This window comes from Vicia villosa, linkage group LG4 (assembly GCF_029867415.1).
Source record: "Vicia villosa cultivar HV-30 ecotype Madison, WI linkage group LG4, Vvil1.0, whole genome shotgun sequence".
Taxonomy (NCBI): Eukaryota; Viridiplantae; Streptophyta; class Magnoliopsida; order Fabales; family Fabaceae; genus Vicia; species Vicia villosa.
In genome coordinates, this window is record NC_081183.1 from 171,451,415 (window position 1) to 171,471,233 (window position 19,819).

The window sequence follows — 19,819 nt, forward strand, 5'->3', positions numbered from 1 at the left end:
TATTTAAATTATTTTACCTTATTATATGAACTTACACATATATATTCATTTTCCCTATTTTATTAAAGTGCCCTAAAACCCAATGCGCAAGACCGACAGGTACCCGTGCGAACGCAAGGGTAAGACACTAGTTTATAAAATAAATTTAACTATTTATTATAACTATTTTATCAATTCTCACTAGTCTCTTCTTCCTATCTGTCATTCAAATGTTTGAAGGATTGTTATGGCCTTTGGCCACTTTTTGACCTCTATTTTCGTTTCTCTATCATTTGATTAAAATATAAATTATTGTCGTTCCTTTTCCAATTATACCCCTGACATTGTTTTGTATGATATGATCAAACAAAATGAGGAATATTGTTATCATCTTATCTTAAAAAGTGTGAAGAACATTTTCTATCCTTAATCTTATCACGAATTCTTTAACTTTCACTTCCCAACAACTAAGCTACAATGCATCATCATGCCAACATAGAATGATCTAATTGATAATAATTGAGTACAGATCCTATAAAAACTTGAATTCGATTCTCATTATTAATATTTAATTGTGTTTATTTAAAAAATAGATGATAAATTAATTGATACTCCCTCCATTTTCTGTTTTGTTCAATCAAATAATAATATTCAATGTCACATTATCTTTTTATTTTATTTTATTTAAAAATAAATAAAATTTAAAATCAATTTACATTAAAGATATTGGTATTCAATTAAAATTTATGAATACCAAAGAATTTACAATTTTTGTAATTGTCCATTTTATAAAAAAAATTATATTTTTTTAATTGTCATTTTAAAATTCAAAGTAGTATTAATGATACTTTTGTTGAAATTATCCCTAGTTATTTATCATAGAGAAAGAAATGTAAGATGAAAAAATAAAAAATTAAGGGTATTATTAGTATAAGAAAAATTATTGTTTAAAAAGTAATAACAATCATTTACTTTATTGATATATATAAAAAATTTAAAAAATGATAAAATTAAAAAGGAATTGAAGGAGTAATTTATAGTAAAAGATTAATAGAAAATAAATTATTAAACATTCGTAAGTCTTAACTAATAAACAAGATACGTATAATTTATTAATCTTAGGTATCTTTTATATATTTTTATAAATATTTTTATTGGATAAAATAAAGTAAAAACTACACACAGGTTCTTACGAGAATGAACATATTTTTAGTGAGTTCTCAAAATTTTGGTTTGTACACCATTAGCAGGAGATGTAGAGGATCATCATGGCTTTCTAATTATGGGTAGCAGTCTTTGTGAAAGTATTTTTCTTTCCTCGAGCGTATGTTGATTTTTATGAATAGAATATGATTTGAAATGCTACCTCTTTAGAGGTTCAAGATTCACATGGTCTTAACTTGACCATCCATCTTAAAGTTTATCCTGTTTCAATTGCTCTGTGATTGATGTGCTCTATTTAGGGGTGCTCAAAACCAAACCAACCCAATAGAAAACCGCAAACCAAATCAAACCAAATCGAAACCGCAAAAAACCGCATTTGGTTCGGATTAGTTTGGGTCATTTTTTAACAAAACCGCACGGTTCGGTTCGGTTTGCGGTTTGTATTTTGTAAACCGAACCAAACCGAATCAAACCGCATTATGTTACAACCTAAATTTTACTTAACTCACATCCAACCCAAAATTAAACCTATTATACATTAGCCTTATGAATACGAACAATTTTCTCATCCTTACACATAATTTCAGTCCCGATCTTCTCAAATCTCTAATAACATTATTTCACCTTCTTTGCCACATACATCTTCCCTCTTCTTCTATAATCTTTACTCTACTATATTCTTTCTTTTCCACCTTCTCATTTTTATGTAAATGTTTCGTATTTCAGTTTCATTTTTATCGCACATCTTCTTCTCTAATCTCTCAACACTTTTTCTTTTTCTTTTTCACCTTCCTTAATCTTTCGTCTCTTCTATTTTTTTTGTTTCATTATAATAATTTTATATTTATTTATGCTATTATTTTATGTTTAATATTTCACTTTTGTCTAATTTAATTTTTACATATTACATGGAAAATTGTTGTCAAAATATGACGAGTTTTGTTGTTATTTGTTAGTGTATGAATGTCTAAATATAAAATTATGTTGTCATATATATGTGTATGTATGGCTCAATAAAATATTTGTAAAAAACCGAACCAACCGAACCGAACCAAACCGCATTAGTTTGGTTTGGTTTGGTTCAGATTTTTTTTAAAAGTCAACCGAACCAAACCAAACCACATTATTTTCTCTCTTGCGGTTCGGATGATTTTTTTCGTCAAAACCGCCCAAACCGCACCGCGAGCACCTCTAGCTCTATTGATGACTCTATTGAGATTTTATAGAAAACTTTAAATGGAATTTTTTTTAAAAAACTTCTTATTACGAAAGAAAAACTTAGGATACACTTTTAAAAATGATGATGCGTGTGAGATTGATATGCCGCATGATTTAAAGGTTAGAAACAATAGTAAAAAGTTAGTTTGAGAGTCTAAAAAAAAGGTATCTAATGATTATAGGATCTTTCAACATTTGTGGTTTAGGCGAGGATGGTAAGAAGGCTAAGGTGAAGGATTTTATTTTGTTCAACAACCTTAGTTTTTAGGCGATTCAGACTAAGTTGTTTGAGTTTTATGCTTTTCTAGTTCATTATTTTTGGTTTTTTTTTTGTGACTGGAGGAGTTTTCACTAGCTATTAGTAATAATGGAGTCTACTCTTTAATCGATGTAATTGTTTAGTTCTTTTTTGTTGTTTTTGTTTGTTGGAGTCATTTCTTAGATGCTTTGTGGGGGAATTCTTAACTCCATTTGTTTTGTTGTAAATGTTTATTCTAAATGTGCCATTTTTGACAAAAAAGAGAGGCTATTTGGAGCGACCTTATGAGGTTTGGTGTGTGTTGGGGGATTTCAATCACACGGGAATGGGTCTTAACGACTCACTGATTTTATGGAACATGTTGCTTTCTCTAATTTCTTCGATTATATGTAGCTCTTTAATTTATATCTCTTGAGCAAGCGCTTTACTTGGTGTCAATATAGTGGAAGGGAGACTAGTCTCATGAATAAGATTCTTGTTTCTAATGGTTGATGGGAATTATAGGACGTGGCTTCTCAATGGGATTTAGCACATGACATGACTGATCACTTTTCTTTGGTTCTAAGGTACTCATACAAGCTTTGGAGTCCAAAAAGTTTTAGATAAAACAATCATTGACACAACCATAATGGTTTCAACAACGTCGTTTTAAATAGTCGGGCTAGTTTTATTCAGGTCGGTTGGAACACTTCTATTCTTAAAAAGAAATTCAAATCTCTTAAAGTGGACCTTAAGCGTTGGGGAGAAAAATGTTTGGTGATATGGAAGCAATGATTAGAGTGCTTACGGAAAATATTAGGGCTTTAGACCTCAAAGTTAAGGTTGGTCTCTTTTTAGACGTGTATATTGTATATAGAAGTAGGGATCTTACACATCTTTGAAGCATTCTTGGTTCCAAACATTTCCAAATTACTAAAAGACCTAGGGATAAGTGGCTAAGATATGAAGATATTAATTCTAATTATTTTCATGCTTTTATGAAGAGTAAAATGAAGAGAAATACAATCACGACCTTATGTGTTGGTAATTCTTGGATGGATAAGTTGTTGAGGTTCGTGAGGAGGTATTCAAGTTTTTCACCAATGACTTCTCAAAACCCTCCATAAATAAGCCTACTTTGGATGTGATTGAACTCTGGAAATTACTCATGTTGATCAGGAAGTAATTAGTTCTTTTTTCTTGCTTTTTGAGATTAATATTGTTGTGACTCGGTCTGATGGGAATAAAAAGCCTAAGTCTATAAGGTTTTAGACTTACAACTCAGTTAAAATTTTCTTAATTATATGTTAGCAATATTTGTTTTTTGTGCTATGTGATATGCCTGGATGTTGGCTTTCGTGTTTGCTAGAAAGTTGAACGTTCTGGTTAAAGAACATCTCACGCAAAAAATTAATATTTAAAGAGATTTAAGTACGAAGATCCTTCATCATCATTCTTTTCCTTTTGGTTGTCGAGGTCTTGAGAAATCGTTTTAAAAGAGCCATTGATCTCGAACTTTTATCATTATTTTTTTCCTTTTAGTTTAGTTGTCGAGGTCTTGAGAAGTCTTTTTAAAAGAGCCATTGATCTCAAACTTTTTTCTAATTTTAAAGTGGATACCTTTGATATAGTGGTTTCTTGTATGAAAAAAAACATACCTCTCATCTACTTAATATAAATCCAAGGTTGTCATGATGACAACCTTGGACACAACCTTAACCCTAAATCCTAGGTGGCATCATATTAGAAACCTTAATCCAATGTGGCATCATATTAGAAACCTATTAAAATTATGAATTTTTATCACTTTTTTATTTTTCACATCAAATCACATTTATCCAATTTAATATCCTAATTTTATTATAATAAATAAATAATTTGTAATAAATTGTCTCACTACCAAAAAAAAATAATATTTGATATTAAAACATTTGAAGTCAATACTTTAATATGTAAAATTTTATATTATTAGCTCATAAACTTAGTTTATTTTAATAATATATAATATTTGATTTTATTTACTTATATTTGATTAAAAATAATTGATTTACCAACTAGAACTAATATGAGTAAAAAAAAATTATTAGGGCAAGATTTTATTAAAAATAATTAGTCAATATTTTTATTGATTATTATTATTCATTTTATAGATATAAACTTCTACATGAAAAAAAAAATTCATAATTCTAGATTTTTTTACTTGGCTAAAATATATTCCATAAATATTCTTCATTTGCAATGCTATGAAATTATTATAATGAAGATAAAAGTAAATATATTTTAATTAGGATACAAATATTTAATTAGTATTAATTAATAATAGATTTTAATTGGTAAAATGGTGAGTTACAATTTTTTTTTTTGAAACATATGAGTTACAAAATAAGAGTTATTGTCTTTTTAATAATCATTCTTATGGATATAAATACATTGTTGGTAGATGAGTTTTACATGTCTGTATTATATATTTTGTTTTAGGTCTTCATCATTCTCTTTAAATAAGGTTGAGAGTTGAGACAGTACTTCATTTTTTATTTTGTATTGATATTTTTCTTTCTTTTTCATATATTTTAGCTATTATTTAATTTATATGACAAGTAACTCAACTTATTCTATTGTAGTAATTATATATATTTCAATTTAGTATATCTTCATCCTCTTCTACCCAAACAAAGACAAGGTACCTATTTTTTTTGTATCGATGTTTTATTTCCTTTTCTTATTTTTCACTATGTGTTAACTATTCTTCAATTTATATGACAGACTTATGATTTAATTTACTCTATTATATCAATTATCTAAATATTATAACTATACGATTTTGTAATAATTTTTTTATAGGATTTTGTGATATAGTTTTCTCTACTATTTCTGGCTGACGTAAAGAAGGAAGAAGAATTATTTTGTTGCTACTTTTATATTCTTATTACTTGAGAATCATGTGAAAAATCATATAAGTATCTGTCTCTAACCATCATATATTGAAGGTCTTGAATTATGTTACAAATGATTCTAACAGTATTATTATTATTATTATGATAAATTTTATTAATTTCTCATATAAGTAATATTTATATTTTAATTATGATTGTGATTTACTTGCAAGCACGTTGTTACAACAGTAAATTGAATTATTGTTTCAATTGTTGTAACTTATAAAATAGTCAATTTTATCTTTTATTATTCCAAATAATTGATTCCAAAATTGTAATGTTTAAATATGGATAATAACGATATTAATATTAACACTATATAATTATATATTTTTGTCATCTTTATTTTATTAAATATTAAATTAACACTATAATAATAATTATTATTATTACTAATAAAAAATACTAGTAATAATAAAAACATAATATTGAATCATCTCTATTAATAATATAATAATAATAATATATAAAGTTTAAATTATACAAATGTATTGAAATAAATAAATATAAATTTGATGCAAAGAATAAAATAGGGATACCATACTAAACAACAAAATAATTGAAATCAACAATTATATTCTACGGCATTGAAATAAATAATTAAGTTCGATTAAATTTTTTAACCGCTCAAATTATTAAAGTCAGTTTTAAAATATCAATCAATTAAATTCAGTTTTAAAATATCAATCAATTAAAATCGGTAAAATAAGCATTTATACAAAGAATTAAATTTGGTTTCATTGAAACAAATATTTAATTTTGATTAAATTTTTTAACCCCTCAATTAATTAAAATCAGTTTTAGAATATCAATCAAAATCGGTTTACTTTGACAATTTATTTCACAAATATGTATTCCTTTAAAATTTGCACAATATTGGACGAGTAAGATCTTAAATCAAATGATTAGAGTCATATCTTTTTTCCAATGATCTTACAAATTATTGAGATCAAAATAGCAAATCATAAAAATATAATAATCTCACGAATCATTGGGAACATAACTAAGGGAAAAGAATTTACTTACATTATAATTTAAATTTTGTTCAAACTATTTCTTCCTTTAAATAGTTTAATATTATATTACTCATCTTTCTATTACAGATATGATGTATTATTATTTTTGTGATATGATATTTTTCTCCCTCTTAATTTAAATATATTTCTACTATCCTTTTTTATTTGTGTTCATTTTCTCTAATAAGTATATCATTACCCACACCCAAAATATAAATCTTTATTATTTTTATATATTCTTTATTTTTCATTTGACATGTGTCATCATAATTGTTGATTTTATTTTTTTATTTTTTGTGTAGGAAAACAAAATATACATATTTTTCTCTAATAGGTATATCATTACCCATACCCAAAATATAAATCTCTATTATTTTTATATATTCTATATTTTTCATTTGACATGTGTCATCATAATTGTTGATTTTATTTTTTTTATTTTTTGTGTAGGAAAACAAAATATACATATTTTTCTCTAATAGGTATATCATCACCCACACCCAAAATATAAATCTCTATTATTTTTATATATTCTATATTTTTCATTTGACATGTGTCATCATAATTGTTCATTTATTTTTTATTTTTTGTGCAGGAGAACAAAATATACATATTTTAGATTTATAGGTCAATTTATAAAAGTTGTTTAAAAATATCTGTCTAATCACCCATTTTTCCATGTATTTTTATTGAATTTTTCATATTTATCATCCAATACTAAATATTTTTAATGACAATAACATCTCAATACTTTAAAATTTGCAAAATTATGTATACCATTAATAATATATTTTCTTTTATTTAGATTATTTATTTAAATAATGATTACGTCATTTTAAGAGATACTGAAAACATATGAGAATGTATTGATTTTTAAGTGACAATTTTAATTTGATAATAAATATTTTAGTGATAATAATAAGTCATTAAAACAAAACTATTGTAATAAAAAATGAAAATAAAAATAAAATAAAAATAAAAATAAAATAATATTAATAAAAAATATCATGATATAGTAATGTAATTGTTAAAAATTAACATTAATAATAATAATAATTATTATTATTATTATAATAACCTACTTAATATAATAATAATAACAATAAAATATTAACTTTTAATAAATATTATAGTTTTCAATCTTAAAATACCCGCACGGGCCAATAATCAAGCTCTTATAATTTTACCCTTTTCTTTTATAATTTATAATTGGCCATTTAGATAAGAGAAAATGGGTGATGCACTGACAGTGTAAAATAGTTTTACACTGTCAACCAATCACAACCATGTATCCAATTAAAACATTCTTTTATTTTTGAAAAAATTTAATGACATAGCAAATTGGTGGTTGTTTATTGGATGACAGTGTAAAACTATTTTACACTGCCAGTGCATATCCATTAAACCCTTTAGATAAAAAATAAAGTCCAATCATTTGAGTATTAATAACAAAAATCTAATGTACTAACATCTTCATACGTATAAGACCAACAACCTCGGAAAAAATAATACTTGTAGGACCAACTCGAAAAGAAAAAAAAACTAGAAAGAAAAAGAATCTAAAATTTGAAACAAAATTAACAGAACGTTCACGTTAGTTTTGCCAAAATTTTGAATTGTCTTACCAAAATTTTGAATTGTCAGCAATAGATAGGGCCTGGGCAGTACACATTCTCATTTTTGCAGATGAAAAAAAATTTTGTACTCGAGTCCATACCTGCTTGAACACCAATTTTAGCACTCGTATCCATACCAATATCTGTTATCCCATTTTTTTAATAAAAATAAATATATCAATTATAAAATATCACATCATTTTAAATTTTAAAGAACATTAAAAAGTTTTTAAAAAGTTGTTGAATTATAAAATAAACAAACACATATATTAAATACATAATTATTTAACATTGAAGCATTTTTATAAAAATGATAAACGTGAGTTTTTAAGGGGATGGTTGAGTACTAAATTGTCCATACCCACACCTATATCCGTTTATTATTTTTTCCAAGATATTACCCTACCTAATGGATATTTTTACAGTTACTCTTTGGAGTTGAGTCAAATTGAGATCTCTAATTGTCTATATCAATTTTAATTTGAGCAAGTTTTTATGTAAACTTCATTGTTACGTCTACCATGGAAGTGGTAGTTCATAAATCCTGAACTTATCTTAAGGAAATGTTGGCTTACATTTCAAGAAATTAAGTGAATTTCAAGTCTCAACCATATGTACTTGTTTCAACTGAAACTTCCAGCGGAAGTTACCCTTAGAAATATAACAATTTTTATCCTCTGTGTATTCTAGTGTTTGGTTGTTACTGTGGCAATTTACCAAGTTCAAGCACAGATTCCTCTTTATCAATATCGAACACCAATTTATTGAAGTAATAAAAACACACATTTACACGACATTAAGTTTAAAATCAGCCGACTCAAATGACATCTTTGCAAAATAATTTTACACAAAACACTCTCAATGACTGAGATTTTACAACATTTTCTGCTTGGACACTTTCATCCGAAGTTGAACTGATGTCAGCAATAATAGGGGAACTCGACCGCCTCCAACTCTTTGATGTTTCCTAAAGAGAGAAAGAATGAAAAGAAACAAAATTGTGATAAAGATGTCTATCAATTTCATCAATCCGCCATGGCAGCACAAGAGCTTAAAAGAATAAGGTTGAACTTCAAAAAACATCAAATTCACCAAAATTTGCAATAGCTTCTTGATTATCAGAGGAAATATGCCAGCCCTTCATGTAATTCCCATCAGTCGGCGTGTCAAATCAACATGCAATGCATGGCCACCCTGCATGGAGCATCAAGAACAAATGCATTAAAAATCATACTGGTCTCAGGTTGCACAAAATACAGCACCAGCACTTGTCACACGTTAAAAACCAAACTGATAAGTCAAAATGTATAGTATAAAGAGGAGAACGAAAGGCACAGACTTTGTAAGCTACTATGTGTGCCACAGGGAGTCCTTGACTACCAAACTGAGCAAAGAGCGAGAGATCGCCAATCAGATCTAAAATCTTGTGACGACATGGTTCATCACTGAAACGAAGAGGTGGATTCAACCAACCTTTACTAATACTGCAAAAGAAAATAGTACTAATTATAAAACGATATACACCAACAATAGAATAATAAAAATAGAACAGAATTCATTGGATTGCTAATAGAAATGAAGGTCTATTTGAATGGTAACAGATGTGCTGTATATTATAATGACTACAATGGGAAGAAAATAAAGAAAGCCAATAGAAATGAACCCATGCAATTTTAAAAGTGACTTGTCTCTTCCAAATCCTAACTAACTCTAGCCCAACTCTTCTCTCTCTCCTTTGCCACTATTATACTACCAATCCCCACTCATAAACATAACCGAGACTACTGATAGAAAAACCTCAACTGCTAATTGATCTTATTCTTTGAGATACAACAACAACTAAACCTTATCCCACTAAATGGAATCGATTACATGGATCAAACTATGTCATAATGTTCTATCAAATACCATGTTTCTTTCTAATTAGTTAATCTCCGGATCTTTCCCAATTTCTCTTATGGTTTTTCTAAGTCTTCCCCTACCTATAGTTGTTTGACTATCTTCCATCTGATCTATTCTCCTTACTACAGAGTTCACGGGTCTTCTCTCTGCATGCTCAAACCACGCAAACCTATTTTCCACCATTTTTTCTCTATGGGTGTTACCCTAAGTTCCCAACGCTCTCTAATATTATCATTTCTAATATGATATTCTTTGAGATAAGGGTATAAACTTATTATACGAGTCTTGCAAAAAACTCAAAACCGTGTCTTACATGAGAAATTAAATGGCTATGAAAACTCTAGAATGGTAACCAAGTTATAAATACCAAAAACAAATAGTGCCATACTTGGAGGAATTAATGACCTACATTAAGGATCCAGGGCTTAGATTTATGGTCCTACTTTCATGGACCTAAGCTTAGAGATACGTGCTTTTCGTAAATGTGCATAGGTATTAGCTACATGCATGGAATTTTGGGAAAATTCTAAGGAATCGTTATTGCTGCATAAACTATGCTTCAGAATTTAGTATAAGCTATTAAAATTGATCGCTAGCTATTAGAAAGGTGAGCATTGGGAATAGTTATAGTACAAACTTGTTACAAAGCAAATACCTGCACACAATAGCATTTTCTAGAGAACCTCCTTTGATAAGTCCAGCACTGCGCATTTGCTCAACCTGCAAGATATTTTAAAGCAGGGTATCCCCTGTTAGTTGGATGGTATCAAACATATACAACTAAACTAACAGATTCAACCAGGTAAGAAAAGAGGCAAAAAATTAACGGTCAACTGATGGATTTTATTGATACAATTCCAATCAGGGTGACCAGAACCAATAGAATACACCACTGATGAAGACTGATCTGAGAGCTCCTCAACAGAGTTATCAATGGCAGATTAGGGAAGTCAGCAAAAAATCCACCATATAAACAATTGTGTTGCATTGCATCCAATGGCAGAAACATGATGGATATAATACGTGGTGCGTCTAGCAGAAATATCTGGTTAAACTTACAGCCTAACACATACATGTGACATCTAAAATAATAATTAGTTTTCCACTAAATAACACATGGCAACAGAAACAAGCTAATAACTAAACTACAAGTGTGGATGAACTTCATAACTAACCTCCTCATAGATGCAGAAGGTTCTTGACAATGCTATTTGCATGGAATAAACCAAATCATCCAAGGGGGTTGTAGAAAACCATTGGCAGCCAATAGCAGGTGCCTGCAGCCCATTATTCAACGTCAGACTTTTAAATGGTTCAAATCTTATAAGTTGTGACCTAGCTATACAAAACCTTTTGAATGCAAAAATTTGGCTGGTTTGTTCTTTAGTATTCTTTTGGACCAAGTTAAAAGTTCTGATTCTCATGCAAGAGTAATCTTGATGGGGAATCAACTTATCATATTCTATTTTATTATCAATCCTAAGGAAAAATTGTTACTACGACTAGTTTTTATTTAAAAATGCCAAAACTAATAAATTTGATATGTTTCAATGGGATAGATTTAAAAAAAAAAATTGTAACGGTTATTAGTGCAATAAACAAAGCTTTCAAACTGCTATGCATACTTTAATATACCATATTTGGTTTCCACTTTCTTTTTCATTCTCCTTTGGTAGATTTAGCTGAGAATTAGTTTTTGCAGTAACACAATGGCATCTTTTGATTTATGTGGCTAATCCCACCTAGTTGGAAAAGGTTTTAGTTTTTGTTCTTGTTGTTGGAAGTTTTAAGGTTGACATGTTGGAATACAAAATGTGTATTGTGGTTGCGTCTCCTCCATGCTTTCTGTGTGCCTCATACTAGTTACTGGCGGAAAAATGAAAAATGCAAGAAAGCAGAAGGAAGTCCAATAAGAAACATGGAAAGAAAAAGAAAAAGAAACAGGGAAAGAAAAAGAAAAAGATTTCCTTAACTAAAAAGGACTCAGAATAGCAGCTTGTGGTCTATTTCTCATGAAGAATTAGTATTAACTACAATCTCTTTTGAAAGACGTTTAAAATATATTATTTCACTCTTAGAAAATTAGGTAACACATGAAAGTAGACAAAAATCTTTTTATTTATAAATGTCCAGTAAGGACAATGTATTGAAGAAAACAGAAAGTATATGAAAATCTTTTAATGGCATATGCTAAGAAAAATATTATTGAATATTCTCGATCCAATGTACCTAGATGCTTACCTGTGGAAAGCTTATACCATAAGTTACTTGAACCACATCAGAGGGAAATGCAGCAATAAAAGAATCATTCCTCCAAACATGCATTGGTTCATTCACATGTGGAGCAATTTTCTCACAGCTTTTTCCATCAATATCAGTTGCTGTCTCTAAACCAACTTCTTCCAAGGCTTCCACCCATTCCTTTGCCGACCCATCAAATATAGGAATCTGCACGAGAAATTAAGGAAAACAATACTATTACTTCCAAGAACAAAATGAAGGGGACAAAGAGAAAGTGAGAGATTTTAGTTATAGAATAATTTCTTTCCACAAAATTGCAAATGCTATCTTTAACAGAGGTCTATGGTAAACCACTAAGGCCTATTTTTATATCATATATGAAATACATGAAACTCTAGCATCTCATTATTACGAAGGCGTTTGGAAGAGTTCATTTAGAACTTATTTGGGTTTATTAATTATATCATGGCATAAACACTTATATTTTTATAAAAAGTATGGTTGACGGTGGATGTGGTCCATGACGGAGAACCAAAATCCCACCATACCAGCTCCTTTGTGGCGCCGCTATAGCGGGAAAACCTGCATCGGCCGATATTTACCATTGCGGCAAGCCCAAAAACCACCATGTATATCTGCCATGGTAGATATTTGATAACACTGAATAAAAATAACTTATAACATGTCCGTTAGTTGTTTTTAACTTATTGAACAAACAACGCTTAAAAAGAGTTTACTTAAAAAGTACCTCTTATCATATTTGCACCAAAACTTTGAAAAAATTTACATATATGGACATTTTGTTGGATTCAACAACAAGGATCAAATTCTGTATAAGATTGAATAGAGTCAGAAGTCCACTACGCATATGTTTGGTTCTGCGGTGAAAAAATTTGATATTGAGTGAGTTGATTTAGTAAAATTGATTCCGGTTAAAAGTGGGTTGAATGTAACATAATTTATGTTAGGATGACTTTATGCAAAAGGGAGTTGAACAGTAAATTTATGATTGGATAACTTTATATAAAAATCACGTTTAAACTCAAAAGCTACAAATTCTAGCTTAAAATATAATCAATTTTGGAGGCGGAATCAATTCTACTATAGAAGAACCAAACACTTCAAAATCAATTCTTTTGGCTTTTCAGAACCTAAACCAAACATTCACTACATCTATCTCAAAAATTTCACCACAAGAATCAATAAACAAATTCACATTAAACAATCTTCTTACCTCGGCCTCATCACCTTGATCACCCAAATTCTCTATCTGAATCCTACAATTATCAACGCCAGCACCTTCCAACGCAGAAAGCAGATGCTCCACAGTCCGAATTCTCAACCCATCTTTACACAAAGTAGTACAAAGAGGCGAAACCTGAGCAAATTCAACAGAAGCAGGGACCAAATTGGAACGAAAATCGAAGTACCTTCCTTGACCAGCCAATCCAGGACACAGTCTCACCGTCGAAACCTTGCCGGAATGCAAAGAGATTCCCCTCCGCTCCACAGATCCTGCTAGGGTTTGCTGGAGCTTCCCGGTCTGCACAAAAAAAGCATGATAACAGGGTTCTGTTTGGTTTCAAAGAAATGATTCGAAGTAGGTGTGGTTAGTGGATAGTTGAAATTTGAAATGAACCAAACAGAGGATAAGAGAGAGAGTGAGTTCGAACGGGCTTCCAGGTGATAAGTTTTGATGATCGGAGAGCGCTGAGAATAGTCATTGCATTTCCAGGTGGCTAGGGGAGTCAACGACTGTGCCAAGAGTCCTTCTTTAAGGTTTATTTTGCGTCTTGCTAAGTAGTGCTCCGAGGATAATCTTTCAGCATTCTTTTTTTTTTTTTTTAAGCAAGAATTATATTAACGGGAGAACTAAGGGTTCTCCAACCTTGATACACAAGACCGGCATAATAACCGACAAAAAAAAGAGATATTACAAACCAAATACGATCACGATAAAAAAGACATCGGGTCTTTACAAAAATCGTAAAAGTTGCACTTGGAGTAAGTAATATCACCCAAAGAGGACCATCTCCACATCAAGAATTTGATTTTCCAAACTATGTCATTAATGCTCCAAACTTCATTTTTGAAACAAAAGTCATTCCTTGTCAACCAAATAGTCCAACAAATGGCCAACCAAAACACCCCCAATTTTCCTTCTCTAACTTTTTTCAAACGGCACTTATCGTACCACTCCATAAAAAGCGGAAAGCAATCCTCCTCCTTCCAACCCGAAAAATCCGCCCACTCACCAATATCTTTCCAAACAAGTTTAATTACATAACATTTGAAGAAAATATGGTCTCTATCCTCCAAATGAGTCCCACAAAAAATACAATTTAAATTAGGGGTAGAAAAAGCAATACCTCTAACCTTCAAAAGATCTTTGGTTGGAAGCCTATTCACAAAAAGTCTCCACGCGAACGCTTTAATTTTATAAGGGATCTCCATCTTCCAAATCTTTTCCAACACTACATCATTCCTATTAATGGGACCAAACGGAATTCGACGGGAAGCATACCGGTGATAACACGATGAAACCGAAAAAATCTTATCCTTCTCCAAATTCCAAATCACGGAATCCTTTTCCGAATTACAACCCTCAAAAGTATCCAAAAAGTTCCGTAAAGACAACAACTTGGATAATAAACCCGCCTCAACCACTTCCACTAATGAAATGCCCAAATCCCCCCATATCCACGCCCCGTCTCTCCACCCTCCCATCACCGCTACGGAGACATTCTTCAACAAAGAAATATCATAAAGTTTCGGATATAATTCCGACAAACACACATCATTCAACCAACAAACTTCCCAAAACGGAGTGCTAAAGCCATTACCCACAATAAAACAACTATTTTCAAGAAAAGGATCTTTATGAAAAGAGGAAGAATTGCTAACCTTTATCAAGTCACGCCACCACAAAGAAGAAGATGAAATTTTATAATGATCCCCGCCTCCAAACAAATGCAAATTAATATCTCCATACCGCGCCTTCAAAACTTCTATCCACAACAAACTTCCCCCCTTAGCAATTCTCCATCTCCACTTATTTAAAAGGGCTAAATTAAAGTCATTTAAATCCTTAATATTTAGACCACCTTTTAAATAAGGCAACGTAACTCCCTTCCAACTAACCCAATGAATACATCTTTTCTCGGATACTCCTCCCCATAAAAATTTAGCTTGCAACATAGAAAATTCCCGAACCACATTAACCGGCATCTTGTAAAAAGACATAGTGAAAATGGCTAAAGAACTCAAAATTGACTTCAAAAGGGTTATTCTACCGCCGAGATTCAAAAACCGGTTTTTCCATCCCATCAACCGGGTCTTCAACTTATCTAAAAGCGGGGTCCAAGTGCACTCCTTCCTCGGGTTGAAGCCAATTGGAATGCCAAGAAAATAGAAGTTACTATTTTCTACCTTGCACGCTAGATAAAAAGAAACCGCTTCCAAGAAATTTGTAGAAACGTTAATCCCTATCAATTTGCTTTTGTGAAAATTGATTCCAAGACCCGAAACCATCTCAAAAGCTCTCAACACAATCTTGACCGCCTTCACATGTTTCCAAGTACCCTCCCCCACTATCAAAGTGTCATCCGCAAATTGTAAAATATCCACACAACACCTCCGGTTAATAGAGAAGCTCTCAAACTCTCCAACCTCTATGGATTTTCGGACCAACCTCGTAAGAACCTCCGCCACAATGACAAAAAGAAAAGGCGAAAGAGGATCACCTTGTCTTAAACCCCTCTTCACCGCGAATTCCCTAGTGGGGCTCCCGTTAACCAACACCGACATGTCGCTCCTAAAAACCAATAATTCCATCCAACCCCTCCACTTTTCACCAAAGCCCATATTTAATAACAATTGTCTCAAAAAGTTCCAAGAAACTTTGTCATAAGCTTTCTCAAAATCCACTTTAAAGAGTAAACACGATTTACCTTCTTTTTTAGCAAAATCCACCACTTCATTTGCCACCAAAACCCCATCAAGCAATTGCCTTCCCGGAACGAAAGCGCTTTGGCACGGCGAAATGATAGAATTTAACACCGCCTTCAAACGACCCGCCAACATCTTCGCCATGAATTTATACATACAACCCACCAAACAAATTGGTCTATAATCGTCCAAGGAAAGCGGATTTGCGGACTTAGGTATCAACGCCAAAAAAGAGGAAGTAACCGCCTTAGATAGTTCTTTACCTTCGAAAAAGTGATCAAAAAATCTCAAAAAATCTTCTTTTATTAAAGGCCAACACCTTTTAATAAAAAGAAAAGAATACCCGTCCGGGCCCGGACTTTTGGAACCACCACAACAATTTAAAGCTTCTAAAATCTCATCTTCTTGAAACGGTCTTTCGATCCACACTTTATCTTCCTCGCTAATGCGATCAAACAAAACTCCTTCCAAAGACGACACCATCCCTTCCTCCTCATCAAATTTTCTAGAAAAGTGATTAGCAACAAAATCTTTAATATCTTTTACCTTATCCAACCTCCCATTCAAAGTGTTAATGGGTCCTAAATGATTATGTCTTCTTTTCTCCTTCATGACTTTGTGAAAGTAACCGCTATTTGCATCTCCTTCTTTTAACCATTTCAAATTAGCCTTTTGCACAAGCATGTTCTCCTTTATTCTCAATTTCATCCAAAACCGACTAGTAGCTTCCTTCCTTCTAAACAAAGTATCCGGTAACAAGTCCTCGCCTTCTAACTCTAATAAATCATCCCCTCGATTAATATCTCTAACCTCCTCTTGAATCTTTCAGCATTCTAAAAAAATATTTTATAAAAAATTTAATATATTTCAATTTTCAAAACATTAAATCCACATATTAACGAGATAAAATTTATTATTTTAAAACCTTATCTATTGTCTTGAAGGCATTAGTTAGCATTTTTCATTTATTTTTTATTTATTATTTAAATAAAATGTGTAAAATAAAGATTAAATTATTTCAATTTAATTTTTAAAATTAGATTTAAGATTAAATTAGTATTTTCGTTTACATAAGTTGTCGAATTTTAGATTTTGTTTCCTAAATTTTTTTTATGGAGTCCATATATTTAGTACTTTTTTGTTGGTGTTATGGAATTTTATTTTGACAAGTTAATTACATGCGGTCTTAAATATTTCCCACTAAAAATGTCCAAAAATTTTATTTTTACATTTTTTATTTTTAGTCCCTGCATAGAAGAAGAATTTAAAAGTTTTGTGGGAGGTGATTGCGAGGAATACGACATCTGTGGGCGGCAAATGTGGTAGACAAATCAACTACATGATTGAGGAATATAAATATACTATTGAAATGAAATGTGTAGCAAACATATATGTTGAGCATAAAGTTAAAGGCAATGTTGAAGTTAATGTTGTAGAAGACGAAGTAGTTGATAATAGTGTTGTTAATATTGAGGAAGATGATGTAGGTGATGATGGTGATGATGTTGGTGTTAATGTTGAGGATGAAGGTGGTGTTAATGATGATGATGGTGTTAATGTTGAGGATGAAGGTTCTAAGGTTGGGAATGGTTGTCCAAAATATCCACCAAAGCATGGTGTAAGCATGCATTTTCTTTCTATTCAAAATGTGATGTACTTATGAATAAAGTGCCTGAAGCATTTAATAGCACGCTTCTATTAGAGGTCATGGATAAACTAAACTTAACCATATTCATATCTGATATAGTTTTATTGTGGACACTTCAAAAAGAACATACACTTATAATTTCTATGAATTAGTAGTCATACCTTATAGACATGTAATATTTGATTTTTATGTGAAGAGAAAATCGAAGAAAACTGCAACAAGAGCTGCATCAGGGAATACAACCCAAGAACAACCTCAACCCAGTGATTCTAGAGATGTAACCCAAGAGCAACAACAACCTTGTGAACCTTAAATTGAAGTTGATCTTGAATTTGAAATGATTGCTGCAAATCTTGCAACAACATTTGAGGCAACACAATCTCAACCAATTGTGAATGATGTTACATCCCAAGCTGCACTTGTTCCAAATGCTCAAAATACACTTGTTCCAAATGCTCAAGCTGCACATGACTCTAGTATATGTAGCTCTCAACCTGATTGTATTTTTTCTGCACCTATTCTAATTGCTGAACCTAATCCCGAGGTACCTGTAACTGCAACTCTAACCAATCTTAAACCAGTTGAGTTACTTAAACCAATTCAGTTTAGTAAAACAATTGGGTTTCTTGCATGCACTCTGATGCTTGTGTTCTGCAGAAAACCAAACCAAACCAAAAGTTGTAAGGAAATTGGAGTTGATGAGAAATGATAGAACAAGGGTCCTTAAATGCGAAAAGCTAAAGGGATGAGGAAGTGATCTAACACAACCTTTAAATTTGTAGACATTAGTTAACTTTCACATGGTTTAGTTTTAATGTTGCTTGAGATTGTTATGCCTTTTTGGATTTATGTAATTGTGTTATGATGTATTTTGAGACATGAACAAATTGGAGACAATACATTATTATGATGTATTTTAGTTTAATTTTCATATGCCTTTTAGATTTATATATTTTTGAGACATGAACCATCATTATATCTTAGTAATACATTGTTTTGTTTGGCTTTATAACGTATCTTTTTTATGCCTTTTTACAAGTTCATATCTTATTTTAGTTTATTAAGAAACATGGATGAAAAAAATAACACACACACACAAATATATAGGGACCAAAATCATACAAATTTAAAACTTCATATTCATTCGTTAAATAAGCATTACATGAGGAAATAATGACAAAATTCATAAAGAGTGTTTGGAAGAGAGATGAAAAACAAAATAAAAGTACATATACATTCAAATGACAATGAAACAATTTATGATAAGCAATCAACAAACACCATGATGCAATTAACAAAAACTTGAACAAATTAACTTTGTCCTTTTATTTTCCAACTTCATCTTGATATTCTCTTTTTCCCTAGCCTCAAAGTCTTTAATAATGCAACATAATCCTTCACAGTCTCTGAGCAATTTCATTCGCTTGAGTTTCTGTGTTAACTTGATATGTTTCATTGAAGTTCACCATCTCATATAAATAGCTTGCAACTTGACATTAAGTCTGAAATTTGACATTTCCAATATCTCCATTTTGGGTTTTCAGTGGAGTTTGAGATGAACATTTTTATTGATCTATTGAAACCACAAATTGGGATTTGAAATAGATTAAAGTTACTGATTGAGGAAGTAGCCATGGATGAATGAATGTGCAAAGGAATAAGAAGGTGAATGTGTTGAAGAGAGGAAGAAGAAGAAGAAGAAGAAGACAACGGTATTGAAGAGAGGGAGAAGAAGTTGCAAAATCAAATAAATTTTGGATTTCATCTCTTCTTTTTAAAACTCACATGTTGCATTTCCACATAATTAACTTGTGTTATCATAAAAAGTTAAAATATAAAATACAGGTTAACATTGTTAGCTACCTAAGCTTTTATTTAAATGAAGTTTGACGTCAGGGACTAACACCAACAAGAAA

At 30.8% G+C, this 19,819-nt stretch overlaps 1 protein-coding gene across 2 annotated transcripts; it reads right to left on the reverse strand.

Annotated features, from left to right (window-relative positions):
- Positions 1–9,011: 9,011 nt before the first annotated feature.
- On the reverse strand, positions 9,012–14,132 carry LOC131595924 (probable UDP-3-O-acyl-N-acetylglucosamine deacetylase 1, mitochondrial). Of its 2 annotated transcripts, XM_058868455.1 has the most exons (8): positions 13,981–14,132; positions 13,542–13,850; positions 12,308–12,514; positions 11,242–11,343; positions 10,722–10,786; positions 9,504–9,648; positions 9,257–9,358; positions 9,012–9,131 (listed from the first exon to the last, which is right to left on the reverse strand). In XM_058868455.1, exons 1-7 carry the CDS (start codon positions 14,029–14,031, stop codon positions 9,305–9,307), a joined length of 933 nt encoding a protein of 310 aa, XP_058724438.1. In that variant the 5' UTR covers positions 14,032–14,132; the 3' UTR covers positions 9,012–9,131; positions 9,257–9,304. The 2 variants fall into 2 exon arrangements, with proteins under 2 accessions (XP_058724438.1, XP_058724437.1); XM_058868454.1 differs by having other exon boundaries at positions 9,012–9,358.
- Between the last annotated feature and the right edge of the window lie 5,687 nt (positions 14,133–19,819).